The sequence below is a fragment of the Poecilia latipinna genome, unplaced genomic scaffold (genome assembly GCF_001443285.1).
Source record: "Poecilia latipinna isolate Pla-1442-1.1 unplaced genomic scaffold, P_latipinna-1.0 Scaffold912, whole genome shotgun sequence".
Classification (NCBI taxonomy): Eukaryota; Metazoa; Chordata; class Actinopteri; order Cyprinodontiformes; family Poeciliidae; genus Poecilia; species Poecilia latipinna.
The window spans coordinates 201987-218368 of NW_015113528.1; the positions used below are offsets into that span (position 1 = coordinate 201987).

The window sequence follows — 16382 nt, forward strand, 5'->3', positions numbered from 1 at the left end:
ATAGAAGGAAGTATCTCAAGTTAGATTACGATCCGTGAGTAAATGCATGCAAATGTACTTAAAAGATAAGGATCGGTTGATTTTAAGGGATTTCAAGGGGAAATTGGGTCACTGCAACATCTAAGAACAGCATGATGACAGAAATATATTAAACATGACATTTCAAGGATTAAACACACAGCGGGGAGAGTTTTAATGCCAAAAACCGTATGGTATATCCTTAAGATACATTTATGTTATGATGCTATTTTTTTTCCTATACATCTCTTATTCATTGAGCATGCAGCAGGTTTTGCCATTGCTAAATCATGACTGGAGAACTGGGATTTCTTTTGCCGAGGTCCAATTAAAACCTACAAGACTAAAATATACAGATTCAATATCATAATCTAGCTAATAATGTGTTTCAAGTGAATTGTAATGTTATTTTAATTGATAAAATTATATAATATAAAGCCAGTAAGTACCCCCTACATTTATTTACACTTATACTTGGATTTGATTAATTCTGGACACAATAGATGACCCAAATTAGTTCAGCATAATAATAATAATAATAATAATAATAATAATAATAATAATAATAAGGTTTTCCGGTTTTGAAAACTGAATTACAACACACATTTCTGTATGATCCATTATCTGGTCCACTTAAATACAGTCCTATACTTTAACTCAGAATGGACAGATGTTGTTCATTCTCACAACCTCTAGATGATGAAAAGTGCTTCCAATACAATATTTGGTATGTGTTGAATATGCATCAATAGGTGTTTTCAGGATAGCAGCTGAACAAGGTATAAAAGAGGATTACTAATTCAGAAATGTTGCCGTTCTGAACTGTATGTCCATGTGCTGTACAGTATGTTTAGCTTTTTCACTGCATTTCCCCCCCACTTAACTTCCTAGTACTCACCCTTATTGACTGATGAACAAATAGCCACATTTTCCAAATGATTGTAACATTTTTGTGTCTAAATCCAATTTTGAGAGGTTTAATGTTTATCCCCGTTTCCAGCTTCCCCTTTTCAATTAAATTCCTAAAAAATAAACCAACCTCTGAATGATGTTCTAATTTATTTAGATGCATAACACACGGTCTTATGTCATTACCAGAGTGGAGGCTAACTCATTATCACTAAAGCAACAAGGTTTCTGTGCTTAAAGAGCCCAAAGTCGAGGCGCTCAACCAGAATTGAACCTGCGACCAGCTCCGCGGAGGCGACAGTGAGAAGATGGTGAGAGGTGTTGAAAGAGTAGAGGAGTGTGTGATAGGAGAAGAAAGAGAGGGAGAGTTATCAGTCATGCTGTCAGTCTGTGGGGCAGGTTGTGATAAGCGAGGCGGTATACAGCCTGGTATCTCTCTCCCCTCTCTTCTCTGTCTTTCAGTCACACACTCTCTCTCTCTCTCTCACACACACACACACACACACACACACACACACACGCACAACCGAGGAAGGGGGGGGAAGGGACCCTGTTGTGTTCTCCTCTACCACCCATGAGTGAACCCAGCGCAGGTGTGCTGAGGTGAGGATTTGGACTGTGCGACAGCCATTTGTTGGCTGTTCTGTGCAGCAGAGAGATGAGAGAGAAAGCAGATGGTGGGAGCTGTGGAAAAACACACCAGGAAAAGAGCATCATGCATTAAAACTACAGGTTTGACTTCAGAACTGCAGCACTTTAACAGACTCCGACACAGAGACATGCATGCTCAAAATAGCATCTTCCTGCAGTGGTGTTGCTGTTTTAGCATGAAGCTATTTGCAGAATTTCAAAGTGCACCGACTGTGCAGATGAACTGATTCCCTCCGATCAGAATATTTTCATATAAAACAATTTTTGAACATTCCCACAGCATGATGTTGCCACCTCCATGCTTCACTGACAGGACGTATACATTTATACTACAATAATCTTGAATTTTAGGCACTACTTTGATTTGATTTGATTTTTTTTAATTTATTCAGTCAGTCATCAAATCTGCTATGCACACTTTAAAACACTGTAAACAACTTGGCTGAAAAGATTCAAACAGAAGCACAAGGCTTATATTTACACATGCCCTACATGTCAAATTAAACAAAATTATCCCTTCATAAATCAAACACAAAACATATCATTAAACAGAAACATAAAAGGAAAGAAAACAATCCAAAACCAAAACAACTTCCTGTCGCCCTATGACATAGAGCGGCGATTAAAGCAGTACATTTATGGTTGTAAAGTGAAAAATGTGGAATGAGTAATACAGAGCAATACATGCTTTCAGTTAACAATGCAGCAATAATATACCAACTTATATTGCTCACAGTGTTTGCTGTTTCCCCCGCTCAGGTCAGTTTCCATTACTCGAGTGTTGACCCAATATTTTGGGGGTTGAAAGCTGATGGTGGAAGGAGAGAGATGTTGACAAATGGAAAAGGAGACTATCAAATGACCCTCAGGGACAGAAAGGGAGGGGGAGAACAGAAAGTAAGCCCACTGTTGCTTCACAGTTTTACATGGCCTGCTTCTTCTCACCGCCTCTCCTTATCTCTGTGAAAGGGTCGAAGCGAGGTTAAGCAAAGATCACTTTTTCCTCATCAAAAAGCGTTTAATCAGAGCTCTCTAGACACCTAACACTCATGTCTGGTGTGTAATCTCACAAGCATGGGCAAATCCAGAATAGAGCACATGGCAGACTGGTTTATGCCAGCAGACCCCCCCTCCCCCCCAAATGAAACCCCTCCCCCACCCCCTCTTCCACTCCACCCAGAGGCTCAGATTAACCAATCTCATTGATGTCTGACAGCCGCCCCATCCTTAGGCTGTGGATGGGCTTAAAAATGACTGACAAGCCGCAAGAAAGCAGAAAGTTGATGTCTTCTAGTCAAGAAGAGAGAGGAGGGGTGGGGAGGCGAGAAGGAGCCGGGGGGATGACAGTTGACCGAGGTGGCAGACGGGGGACACGCAGACCCGTCACACAACCTTCTGTCAAGGGCATTGGGGGTCACTCTGTCCACGGCGTTCACGTCTCAGGACTTCCTGGATCCAGCGAGAATCGAGTCGGTTGGAAAAAGCCGAGTCTCTTCCAATTCTCCAAGCACCAAGTTTGATTCCTGTCATTGTGGGAGCCCGGGGTAAAAAAGTTCCCCCGAAAAACAATTGTGTTGGCTCAGAAGGATTCCCATGAGTCCTGACCGGTAGGAATGCACTGAGCTGTTCCAAATAAAGATTCCAGCAAGGTTACATGCAGTCATTATACTGCCAGTCCACTCCATTACAAGGTAATACAAGCCACAGGCAGGGCACATGGGCTGGACACTGCGGAGGCCTTTCTCAGCAGATTATTTTGGGCTTCACTACTGTGTCATTACACGGCTTCCCCGCTCTGTATTTAGGCCTGGCTGATTGCAGGGCTGACATTGGGCTGGGCTGAGGTGGGCTCTCTATGGTGGGTTAAGGGCCCTGACATTGCCTCCGTTGTTTGATGTGTTTTTTGTGGTGAAAGGCGGCCGTGCGCCATGTCTCCTCCCTTTCTCACTCTTTCGAGGATGCAGAGCCCTCGCAAGTGTGTTCGCAGATGCATTTCAGTCCGGGTGCAACTGCAAAGTTGAGCGTGTTTAAGATTTTGCGCTAGACCTGAAGGACATTTTTGAAACATGTCGGACAATGCACTTGTGTGTTTTTGTGCTTATTTGATTGCGATTACTGCGGTAGCCGCTAATATTTGCATGTAATACTGTCCTTTAGAAATGTTGAATAAAAATGTTAGATACAAGTGTGACCTCATACCACTTTTTAAAACAATCCCTGAACTGAACGTTACTGTAAAACACTTCTCTACTTGGACTATCACTGTATCACTGTTTGTCTGAGCAAAGAGCAGCATGGTGGTGGCAGCATCATGCTGTGGGGAGGCTTTTCTTCAGCATGGGCAGAGAAACGCCTCCGAGTCATTTAGAAGATGAACACCTTCCAGAAGAAGAATAGATCTAAACTCACAGCCAGAGCAACAAAAAAACACTGATTTGATCACAGAAAATTCATGTGATAAAATGTCCTAGTCAAAGTTCAAACCCCAATCTGTGCTAAAACTGGTGTTCTACGACGTTCTCTGACCTGACCAACAGGACAGTTTTCCTGTTAAGGTTGGGGCAACTTTTGCCGTGAAAAGTTGAGACTGAACACAAAAGGCACACTTGCAAACCGCTGCGTTTATTTCTTGTGCCGGTCCTGTGGGATAAAAACGTCCCCTGGAGAAGTTGGGGTCCCTTGTTTTACCATAACAATGTGGTTTTATCTCGGCTTTATCTGTGGAAGAGTTCATATCTGTGGCATCTTGTGGGGGAAGAGGGGCTGTGTGTGTTGAGGGTGGGTGGAGGCATGCTCTCTCTCCTTCTCTCTCTCTCTCTCTCTCTCTCTTACAAATAAACGGTGAGGAAACGGAGTGAGCGAGGGAAGGAGGGCTGGGGGGCGGGGGGTGGAGGGGTATGAGGAGGCGGAGCCCGGGCGCCGTGACTGTAACGCGATAGCTGCTCAGCTCAAAAGAGCGATCACTCACACACACGCTGCACACACAGCTCGCAGGCAGACGCGGGACGCACGCTGGTGTCAGAGCGGAGCAGGAGCGGAGCGCAGGGCTTGTGAAGCGGAGAGCGGCGCGGCATGAGCGGTCCGTCAGACAGGAGAAGACCGGTCGTTTATTTCCGTGCCCGACTGTTTCCAGTTTGATTTCTTGGGAAAGCTGCACCCGACGCTGGGAACGCGGCGGTGGGCTTCAGATCGCTGCAGGAGAAGCGACCCCAGCGTGCGTAAAATACGCAGGAGCGGCAGAGGAGGAGATACTCGGACAGACTGGGGAGCCTGTCTCGGAACTTGACGCGACTCTGCAGCCGCTGTCCAGACTGTCCACAAGAACTTTGCTCCCTCAGTGTTTCTCGGATGAGTTTTTAGAGTATCACTCCGATGTTCTTGTTTCCCAGCGAATGGTCCTGTAGTAACATCGGGGGTTCTTTTATTTAAAAGGTTTCTAGATTTTGGCTTCGACCGAAGTGGATGTGGATTTTTGTGTTTTTGAGCAACTGCAGCGTTTAAATCCAACAAAGTGGAAACAGCAGACACTCAATTGTTTTGTGTTATTATTTTTTTGTTTTTGTTTTTGTTTTTTGATTTTTTGTTTTTTTGCCTGATCCGAGATGGATTTTCCCACCACGCTGGTTGGATTTTTAATAACACTGTGTCACTTAGGATGTGGAGTCGGAGGACAGAGCGGTGAGTTTGAGTTAGTTCTTGGTTTTGGCGTACGGATCGTCATCTTTAAACTATTTTTTTTTCCAGAGTTTGGGCGTCATGCGTTTTGATTTTTTTTTCCAGCCCACCTAAACATCTGACATAACTTGGTGTAATCCACAAACCGTTTTCCTCTCCTTTCTCCCTGTTCGGAGAATATAAGGCAGAAAAAGATGTTTGTTTTACGCAATCCTACAAATATACACACATTTTTAGATTTTTGCAGTTAAGTAAACATTTCCAAACTGATCAATTTGCTAAATTAGGGAGAAAAAAAAAATCCCGGAAGCAATCATGTCCCAGACGGACTGAAACCATCAGCAGCTGACTGGAAAAACGGACACTTCCCGTTTGGCTCCTTGTGTTTTTTCCCCCCTTGATTTACTCTAATAATCAGCAACAATGAACAAACCCATTCTCTTGATTAAAAAGCTCTTCCGATTAGGAGGAGGGTGGAGGGCTTAATGTTTTACAGAGAGGGCTGGACCTCTCCGCAACCTGCAATTTTCACCACTTTTTGCTGGTGGCCAAGAAAGCGTGCGTAAAAGCCACTCTGTCATTGCAGGATTTGACTCACGCGTTAGGGCGTTCATTAGCGACCACCACTCTCCCTTTCCCAGTAGCTCCAGGGGCTTTTTCGAGGCAGGGGGCTCACAGCGCTCTCGGTGCTCAGATGACTATAAAAACGGCAGGTTGTGATCATGTTGTTGGTGTCACCATATCCTAAAACAACGAATCGTCACTGACCCGCTTAAAATACCTCATAAGACAATGGCATCCCCACTGCATAATACTGCCACTACCATGTTCTGTGTTGAAATCCGAGTGTTAAATGTGGTTCTTCTCCTCACGCAGCTTAAAGTTAGGTGTTGAGATGGATTTTTCTTTCAAAGCACAATAGAGGAAAGAAACACCTTTTCAGATTGTTTTGTGTCAAAATGTGTAGGTTTTTCTTCCACAAAGTCTTTAAAATGTGGCAGCAGGTATTTGGGTAAAAGTTGATCATTCTCTATCCCTCTGGAGCTCCATGTTTTCTCCAGAGTTCCTGTGCTGCAAGAAGACAGGAGTTGGGGAAGGGGCTTTTCGCCGAGCCACCGCGCTCTCCGTAATCAGATCATAAAAACGGGAGATTGTGGTCAGCGCCGGATTTAGGAGGTTTTGAGTCCTTGGGTTAGCCGGTTTTGGAGCTCGGCATACATCGACTTCAAGTCCAGGTTGATTAGAACCATCAGTTTTTGGCCACACATAGTAGCAAGCAATTGTCTGTACTGGATTTACAGATGTTTAAAGGGGCGTAAAAGACTAATTCAGCGTCCCTGTCCTTGGTTGGTTATGATTTATCCATCCAAAAACGTTTTAGTGACTTGATCACATAGTACTGAAAATGCACCAAATTAGGGTTTAAAAATGGAACTACTGCTCTGCAAAACATTGAGCCCAGGATCTAGTGGTCCTATTGTTTTCTGAGGGTTCGTCATGCTGAGAAGTGATGCGGCCGGTAGGATGACACATGAGGCACAGTCATCCATAGCAGTCTGGTTGCTTGTACAGTCAGAAGTAAACACTCTTTCCTGTCGCTCTGTTTGGGCTTCTCCTCCTCTTCTTAAAGCGCCTAACTTACAGCAGGAGTCGTCCGTTCTGGCTGTGTGTGTTTTACAGCACATGTACTCACAGATCAGAGACAGATGTGGTTCTCCTGGCAGTCATCGGGCATCTCTGCCCCGTCTTCCCCCCACCTCCCCAAGCTCCTCTTACTCTCTCCCTCTCCTGCCAAGACACTGCGCCACATGTCCGTGCCTCAAGAGCCACATTACAGCCAGAGACTGACAGAGAGCAGAGCAGACAGGGGAGGGAATGGGAGAGGAGAGGAGAGCATGCCATCCACTAAACCACACTAGAAACAAGCAGTAGGAGGGCTTGGGGAGCAGATCCAGGGTAGGGAGGGAGGGAGAGGGGATTGTGCTTCAAACAGAGGAGACATCAAAGCATGCAGGGGGTCACGGAGTCAAAATGGCACTGGACAGAGGGAACAGAGCACATGAAGGGTTACGAGGCGACACCGGGTGATGCAGTGAATGTGGGGGGAAAATCAGAGGAAGATTAAAAAAACAAAAAAAAAAAACAGAGGGGAAGTCTGTTTTGGGCTCAGACTTGTTACAAAACCAAGCTATCAGAAGTTCAGGCTTTTGATGGCAGACTGTAGTAACTTGATATGTTTTCGCTGGGCTCTTTTGAAATGTTTCGGAGCAAACTGATTCTGGCCTGAGGCGCGTTGGATTGCCTCAGCGCTCAGAAGAAACCTAAATATTAGAGATCCGTTATTACTTTCCTTCGCCTCGCTCTTTCTAAAGCAGAGAAACTTACACTCTGTTTGTGCTGTAATCACAATAACTTGACTCCATGATATGTGCATTAATTACTGCTGCTATAAACATTAGTATGCAAGCCATTAACCAGCTTATTTGCATGTTTATTAAGTGGGTGGCTGTGTATCCTTTGAATAAGTGTCTTCTTGAGGCGGGTTTTGTTTATTAAAGCTTTTAACACTCGATGCAAGAAATAATAGTGGGAAATAGTGGGTATGCTTTGAAATGTAAATTTTTTCTTTTCTTTTTTTTTTTTTTACAAAAATCTGTCTAAATGTCAACATCATTACATTATTGTGAGGATGATTGTACAACAGACCTAAATGTCATATTCTAATTAAAATATGTTTCTTTAATTCAAGTTTAGATGCTGTTTTATATGTGATGCAGCTTATATTTTGGTACAAGAAGCATTAATAACTGCATAAACAGCCTACTTCAGGATGTGCCACAGCTTATGAATTGGATTAAAGCCTAAACTTTGACTAGGCCGCACCAAAACCTTCACTTTGTTTAATTCTGTGAATCCGTGTCCAAATTCACTTGACCTTAAGGCCACAAACTTTGATATGTTCAGGTAGGGAACACATAACTAATGAATCCATCAAATATGACAAGTTGTCCTAATGCATAAAAGCAAAGCCCAGATCATCATACCCCCACCACTATGTTCAACTCCAAGTATGTCACTCTTTGTCTAAAATACTCTGTTAGTTTTAGATCCTTTGTGCCATGAAACAAACCTTCCAAAAACCTTATCCTTTATTTCTTGTCTTATTTATTTTTTTAGCAAATCCTACACAGGCTTTTGTGTCTGTCTTAGTTTGCGATGGTTTTGTACCCAGCATTTTTTGTGCCAAAGTGAGGAAAGTGAGGCCCACAAGGCTTTAGATGCTGTTCTGGGTTCCTTTTTCAGGCCTCTCATAGGGAGGCGTTGATGCTCTTCTTTTGAGCCATTTTTGTGGCACAGCACCTCTTGGAAATATTTTCCACTGTTTTACCAAATTGTGTTCAGCTGGTTAATTGCTTTAAAACGGTTTTGTAACAATTTGCAGTCTGATTTGCTGATAGATCAGAACATAAGGTGTTGTTCTTTTGAGACTGTTGAAAACTGCTTTTTTCATTTATTCAAGCCGTCTTTGTCTGACATTAAATGTTTGACTGACTCTTCACCTCACAAAGAGTGGATACCGATGCTGAACTTTTGAATATAGCACATACTCGCCTGTCGAATTTAGACCGCATATAATTTTACATGTGATAATCGCTCCAATTTCTTAATTTCTTGTCATTTCAAATAGTTTGATGCTCTTCCTCTCTTTTCCATGCGCCTCTCAAAGCCTTTGCATTTTGATCCGCCTGGCCTCGGTGGCATCAGCTGCAAAAACAAGGTCACCCATTAGCATTCATAGCCGAAGACGAACGGAGCGCTCGGTTCAATACCAGTCAGGTATGGGAGTCACGGGCTCCTCGCAAAGCTCCTGGAAACGGGCTGCCACGCTCGGGGTGAAATTAAAAACAAGACCCCCAATAAATAAAACAAAGCTCGCTCCTTCTGTTTGTCGCATTAGCCGCATTGGGGGGTCTTAGCTGGAGCTCTGGGACCGGCTTAGAAAAGAAGCGGCGGGGGGTCAGCTTTGTCAAGAGCCAAAGTGTTTTTGAATGGATTTTGAGCTGATTTGAACACACAGAGGGTTTTAAAAGAGAACAGTCAAAGGTGTGAATTAAAAAATAAAAAAACTGCTTTACTGAGCTTTTGCTGTCCCTCTCTCCCCTTTTTTTAAGAAGTCAGTTTTCCTGAAAGCTAACTCTCTGTAAGATGGGGGGAGGCCAACAAATCAAACCGAAACTTACCACAGCATTACTTGATTCCGCACAGCTTTCCTTCGCTTGTGCCGGCTCTGCAATTTTACTCCTTTCCACCCAGATGGGGAGGAAAGCTTTTTTGTGCAAAGAAGTGCCTTAGCAGTGCAGGTTTGACTCTTAGAGTGCACCGAGGGACAAGGAGACATGATAGGTAGAGTTGTGGATTAGATCCCCTCTTCCTGCAGCCATCTGCTTTACTTCATTGATCCATTGAAGCATTGATCAGGACGGCCAGGTCTGTGCATTTAGCTGATTAGCATGGGCCACTTATCCTGTTAGAGAGGGAGGAGGAAAGAGGAGACACTGGGAGGCAAAGAGGATTTGGGGGTTTTATTTGCTTTTCATAAGGCTTTTGTTGGTTAAGATCTTCTTTTAAACTCGTTTAGCACTGTTTAACAAAAAAAAAACCGTTTCTGGATGTTTACACTCTGGGGATGACTGCTGCCGATTGTCTTCAAAGTTGTAGAATTGACGAAAGGGACATGACTAAAACCAGGAAACTGTACCTCCTGCTTGCGTCACAAAAAAACACACAAGACGCAGGGAGACTTGTGGGTTGAAGGACATTCATTCATTTGCCAGGCTGTGAAGAGTTTTTTGCACTTACTTGCTCAAACTCGGCTGAATTGTTTGTGAGTCATGAAAATGTGTTGTTTCCTCCCGTTCCACGTTTCTTCCACAATGGCCGAGGGGTTTGAAACACAGCACTGTGTGAAAACCTGACATATGATGGAACGAGAGAGGGAGAGAGAGAGAGAGCAGGGGGAATAATCCAAACTAAGAAATCAATTAGATTTGTCAGAATCAAACAAAAAAGAAAGTTTTCCCCTCTTCTTCTGTTCATTTTTGTTTATTTTTGACCTTTTTGGCCACAAAAAGTAGCCGTCTGCCTCAAGACGCTTTATAAATCTCTCTCTTTGGCTGATTGTTTTTTTTTTTTTTCTGCATGACTACAGGTGTCTCAGAAAATAATAATGTTACATAAAAAATGTCAGCCCATTCAAAATGATGTCCATCTATTCTGTAGCACATGAGTTCAGTGCTTGCTTGTTGCTCCTTGTGCATGAATTACTGCATCGTCAAGCCAGTCTGCTGGCCAATCAAGCTCAGTACCACCTTGGTCATGGAACCAACTTTTAGCACCTTTTTCAGTGTCGTCCTGCTGGAAAATGAAATCAGCATCTCCATAAACGTTTTAAGCACAAGGAAGCCTGAAATGCTCTAAAACTTCCTGGTAGACCAGAACCGGCTGTGGAAGCCTCACTTCGAACTTCAAGGAATCTGCGAATCTCTTCCCTTCCTCCTGACTCTGGGTCCTTGATTTCCACATGAAAGTCAGCAGTCGTTCCCCCATGATTCTGTAGGATTATGTAGGCTGATATAATCTTCCAAGTCGCGCTCATTCTTCTTTAATATGTTATTTGATTCACAAAGATTCTTCTGCTTTGGTTCAGTCCAGAATGTCTGAGATTAAATCCAGCCCTTACTTGTTGACTGAATGGGTGATTGCTGCCCACTCGGCCCTCTTCCTCCCTCTCTCAGGGTGATAGCACATTTTAATTAAGGTGCTGGTAATGGTGGTGGTGGGCTGGGAGGGTATGGGCACGAGAATGATGAAGGGCTTTATCAGCCCTCCTCCTCCTCACTCTCGCAGCTTATCCCAAAGCGTGAAGCCATGCTTTCCTGATAAGGCAGCCAATAGGAATGAGAGCATGAATGTACACACACACACACACACACACGGCAGGACATGGGCTAAGACATGCAGACATTTGCACATTTTCTCTGATAACGAAGATAAAGACATCTCCCAGTCCAAGTTGATTGGGAGTGACTTAAATGTGCGCACATGCAAAGAGTGAGTTTACTTATTCCATTGATACAATCTGCTAAAATTAGATTGTGCAGCTGCTTCAGGAGCACAGAGAGGTCCACGGTGCTTCTGCTAGATTTTAATTTTATTTCGACGGTGTGCCTCTGCAAACACCACTCGCCTTGTGCGGACGCAGTCAGCGTCATTGTTCTGGCGTAACAAGGTTTCGGTGGCTGTATGGAAGAAACATATGCGGCGCGTGTGCGTGTGTGTGTGTGTGTGTGTGTGTATGTGGAGACAGATGGACTTCCACAAGATGAGACGTGTGTAATTCATGAGGCTCTCTGGCAGCTCCTGAGTGCTTCCCTACAAGTCACACTGACGAAAACACTCAAAGCGCACGCGTGCTACAAGAGAGCCTCTTTCTGCTTACTAAGTGTGAAAGATGACCAAGAAATTAAAAGAGCATGCGCTCATCTATTGATATATGGCAATGACTGCGCACACATATGGATTATATTGTCAAAAGCATTCGCTCATCTGCTTTCACATACGTATCAGCTTGAGTTTTATTCCCTTCTTAATAGGGTTTATAATTCTGTCGACACACCCTATGCAGCTGTAGCAGCTTCAACTCCTCTGAGAAAGCTTTCCAAAAGATTTTAGGAGTGTCTTTATGGGAGCTTTTGATCATTCTACCTGAAGTGTATTCATGAAGTCAGACACTGATGTAGGACGAGAAAGCTTCGTTAAGGACTTTGTTTGAGGAACAGTTTTTGAACCAATAAATTCAATTCATCTCCTAGCAATAATTCAGAGTTCCTTTCTCTGAGAACTAAGAAGTGACGAGCTCAACTCCTGAAAAATGCCCCGCATCATAACTCCACCTCCACCGAAAATGACACTTGACAATGCAGTCAGGCAAGTGCGGGTCTCCCAAACTTCCAGTTCAGGGAAATTTGTTCTGATCCGTCACTCAAGCATGTCTACTAAACCAGAGTTGTGGTGGCCATGGTGTAATCTGTGTTGGTAATGCATTACTTGGTAATGCAAATCCAATCCATGAAGCCGTCTTCACTGTTCTTGAGATACTCTGAAGGTCTTATGATGTTTGGAGTCCTGCAGCTTTTGACACATCGTGTCACTTAGCTTCTGATGGCGTGGTAGAGTTGTTGTCAATCTCAGTTGCTTCCATTTTGAAAACATCTGACTGTGGAATAATCCTTTGTGACTAAATTTCATAAATTTTTGCCACCGTATTGCACAGGTGGCATCCCGTCATGGTGCCACGTTGGAGCGATGCATTCTTGAACAAATGCCTGCCGAAGCCGTCTTTGTGTTTCATTTTATTCAAAATATTGGATCACCTTTTGTCAATATAGAGCATATGTGTATGAATGCGTGTGTGTGTGTGTGTGTGTGTGTGTGTGTGTGTGTGTGTGAGCTGACAGAGGTTTCACAGAGGGGTCAGTGTCCACAGGGAGCCGCCGCAGCGCAGGCATGTCTTAATGAGTCTCGTCAGGTTCTCTGCGTCCACCTTACCGTCTGAATTTCTACTTCCTCATCACCTTTTCCTTCACACATCTGTCACTCACCCGTCCTCTCTCCCATGCTCTTTTTTCCCACACCCACCCATCATAAATCAACCCTCCTCCTTCCCGATCAATCCCCGTCTCCCTTTTTTCCGCCTCAATCCGTCTTTTATCCATCCTTCCTTGCTCGTCTCCCTCTTCCTCCCTTTCATCCCCGCTCTCTTCCTCCACCAGTTTTTCTCTCCACTGTAATCCCTTTCTCTCCACTCTCCAACTCTCTCCCCACCTTCCTTGGAGGCCGCTCAATGGGCAGCTCAGAGGGAAAAAAGTGTTGAGGCTGCAGGATTTCTCCCCAAAGGGCTTAATCTGCTGAGGCTCTGAGCGCCGATAGCCTCCCTCCATGGGCTTCTCAACAATGACTGTCTGTCTGCACAGTCACACCAGATAAAGCTACGTCTGTGTGTGCATGTGAGGCTTCCTGTCTGTCTCAGCCATTCTTTGCCATCCCTGCTATATTTTTGAACAGTTTTTGCTTGCTGACCCCCCCCCCACCCGACCCCGCTCCCCACCTCTGCTGGTCCTTGCGATCGACAGGCCCTCAAAGGTGTCATCCTTCGTGGGTGTGCATTTGAACATGAGGCAGCAGCTGGGTGTGTGCTAATGCATGCAATTCAGCGTGCATTTCTAGCCGGAGTCACGCACTTGCATGAAATCACCGGCAGCTGCGAGGGGCTGATGCGCAAAGCGTGGGCGTCGCTCCTCTCTGGTAGCAAAGTAAGAAAGCCATCGCAGCTCTGTCAAATGTCAGAGAATCTTAAGTGTGCCTTTTAAGCACAATAGACGGTGAAAATGCCAACACTTGAAGGGTCTATTACACTTCAAGCCTTTGGTGCTTGTATTCCCCCCCCCCCTTTTCTTTCATTCTCTATTGAATTGTTCGCAGAAATCTGAAAGAAAACTGGCAAAATAAATAAATCGACCCTTTTATGTCAAGAGCTGATTGGACTACGGAGGCTGAGTGGTTAAATCTAGTTGTAGGCGGCTGCATTTTTAATTCAACTACAGTGTTTAGCAATCAGTTCAACAGCAAGGACCATGACTGAGGCTTCTCCTCAAAGAGAGGTGAAAGGTTGAGATTCGTCAGGAAGATCTCATGAAAGATCATATGGGAGAGGGATGAGGGAGACAAGTGGGATGAAAATGTTTTGTAAAAAGGCACAAAGAGGATGAATGGGATGAACGGATGGAAAGTATTCTTGGGATGGAAAGAAGTTGTAAGAAGTGACGAGGCTTTCATCCAAGTGACCCCTTTCATCCAATCATAGATTGGATGAAAGGGGTCCAGTCGTAGAAAGTATGACTGGAGGAAAAGGAAGGATGGGTGGGGCAGTAAGAATAAGGTAGGGATGATTGAATAACACAAAACTATGTGTACCACGTAGACAAACAAGCCATCGGTAGGTTTTCCTGTTGACTAGTGGAGGCACACCGTGTTCCTGAACCCCAAGTTAGAACATTAACGGCTTTTTGTTGCCAGATCTCCTTCATCTGTTTGATGTTTTCCTTGTCTGCCACTGAACAACAGCTGTATAATAATAATAATAATAATGTGGAGGTGTTTGGGTTCAATATAAAGTTCATTAGATTTACAGTTCCCACTGGAGCATGAGCAAACCCACATGCATGCAGCCGTAACAGCGTTAGCTACAATAAACCAGCTCCTGCTGTTGTCATGGAGAACATGTCTCCTGCTTTAATAAAACGTAATAAAAGAACGGCCATGCCCAGAGCTGTGTGTGTGTGTGTGTGCACGCGCACGCGCTCGCTTCTCGTCCTTTTGTATGTGCAGAATACTGCTATACATGTTCCCTTTGTCTGTGCCTGTGAGTTTATGTGTTTGCGTGAGATAACGCAAAGCGCCAAAGCTGCTGTGGCCGTCAGGGTGCGAGCAGAGAAAGGAGTCTTTGTTGCGGCGTTAGCTTCTTATTGCAGAATCGGGGTGACCCCCTCAGAACCCCGCTAGACAGGCCGTCTGCGTGTCACTTCCTGCCTCGGCCTTCCAAGCGATGCTATTGGCAGGCTATTGTTCCTGAGAGAGCGCGATAGGATCGGGGAATGTGTCCTAATGTTTGCAGATTGGCTTGCCGGAGCAACAATTACACTTGGAGGAACGCTCCCCAGGGAGAAGGATGGAGATAAGAGGCTGGGTGTGGAAGGAGGGGATAAAAGACTGTGTTTCCTCGCTTGGGTGCGTGTGTGTGTGTGTGTGTGTGTGTGTGTGTTCCAATAAATGCATCATCTTGTATTGTTTTAGTAGCGCATTGAGAATCCACAATGGAGAAGTTTTTTCAATTTCCACCAAACTGAAGGCCTAAATTGCTTTCTTTGTTTTAGTGCTCATCTGTTGCTCATCGCATCGTCGCACCGAGAAGAAATGAACTGCGTTTTTTTTTTATGGCGGTCGTGGAAATATTGGAAATGCTTCAAAGTGAGCGTTTGAACGGTGAATAACCGGCCTCTTTCTGTGCTCCGTCTTCACCACAGATTCAGATTGTGGAGGCGTCTTGGACGCCAGCAAGCCCGGTTACATCACCTCGCCTGGTTATCCTCTGGAGTACCCGCCTCATCAGAACTGCCACTGGGTCATCCAGGCGCCGGAGACCTCGCAGCGCATCGTCCTCAACTTCAACCCTCACTTCGAGATCGAGAGGCTCGACTGCAAGTAAGATCAGGAGGAAGAGGAGGAGCTGTGTGTAGTTACCTGAAGTGGCATTTCTCTGACTGAATGATTTTAACCCTTTTGTGCAGAGACAGTTACCTGCACAAACTATGTGCTACTTTAAATTATTTTATTTGAAACTTATTTTTGAAGAAAAATAAAGAGTTTTTCAAATAGCTAAAGCTGAAGATAGGTTGCATGCCTGTCAAGACCTGTTTCAATACATTTAATCCAGGGGAAAACAAATGGGGGAACTTTGGAGACATTATCAAGTTTATAACCCCCCCAAATCGCCCCCCCGCAACACACATACACACACTTTCTCCATCTGATAGTCAAATACCAGGACGCTTTTGAAATCTGTGGAGCTGAATTTGGGCATGCAGGGCAGTCGGAGCGAAAGAAACCAAAACGGGATCAAAGAGCCGAGTCATGGTAGATGGTGTGGGCAGAGAAAAAGAATAAACAGGCAAAATAGGAGGAGGATGGGGGGGGAGGGGAGAGTAAATGAAATCCAGCTGTTTATCTAGATAAAGCTGGTCAGCTCTTATATCTGAGACGTGAATAATCAGAAGCATGTGAGCTTCTATTGTCTTTGACCTCAAAGGAAATCACTGTCTCCTTTGTTGGAGTCCAGTTTTAAACAACCAGGAGACGGGGAATATTTCCCATCACACCCAACAGTTTATGTGCGAGTTCATTATGCACAATGAACACAGGCTTCCCGACTACTTGTCCCCCCCCCCCCCCCCCCCCCCCCCCCCCCCCCTCCCCCCTTCCCTCACTCCCCTCCCCCCCCCTTCTTTCGCACT

The 16382-nt window shown here is 44.7% G+C and overlaps 1 protein-coding gene across 1 annotated transcript in view; it reads left to right on the forward strand.

Moving 5' to 3' along the window:
- Positions 1 to 4522: 4522 nt before the first annotated feature.
- Positions 4523 to 16382, forward strand: part of LOC106957528 (neuropilin-2-like) — a 23679-nt gene continuing 11819 nt past the window's right edge. Inside the window, exons 1-2 of the mRNA XM_015048908.1 lie at positions 4523 to 5256; positions 15396 to 15573. Of these exons, the coding sequence (XP_014904394.1) occupies positions 5181 to 5256; positions 15396 to 15573 (254 nt within the window). The 5' untranslated portion in view covers positions 4523 to 5180. The remainder of the gene's footprint in view (positions 5257 to 15395; positions 15574 to 16382) is intronic.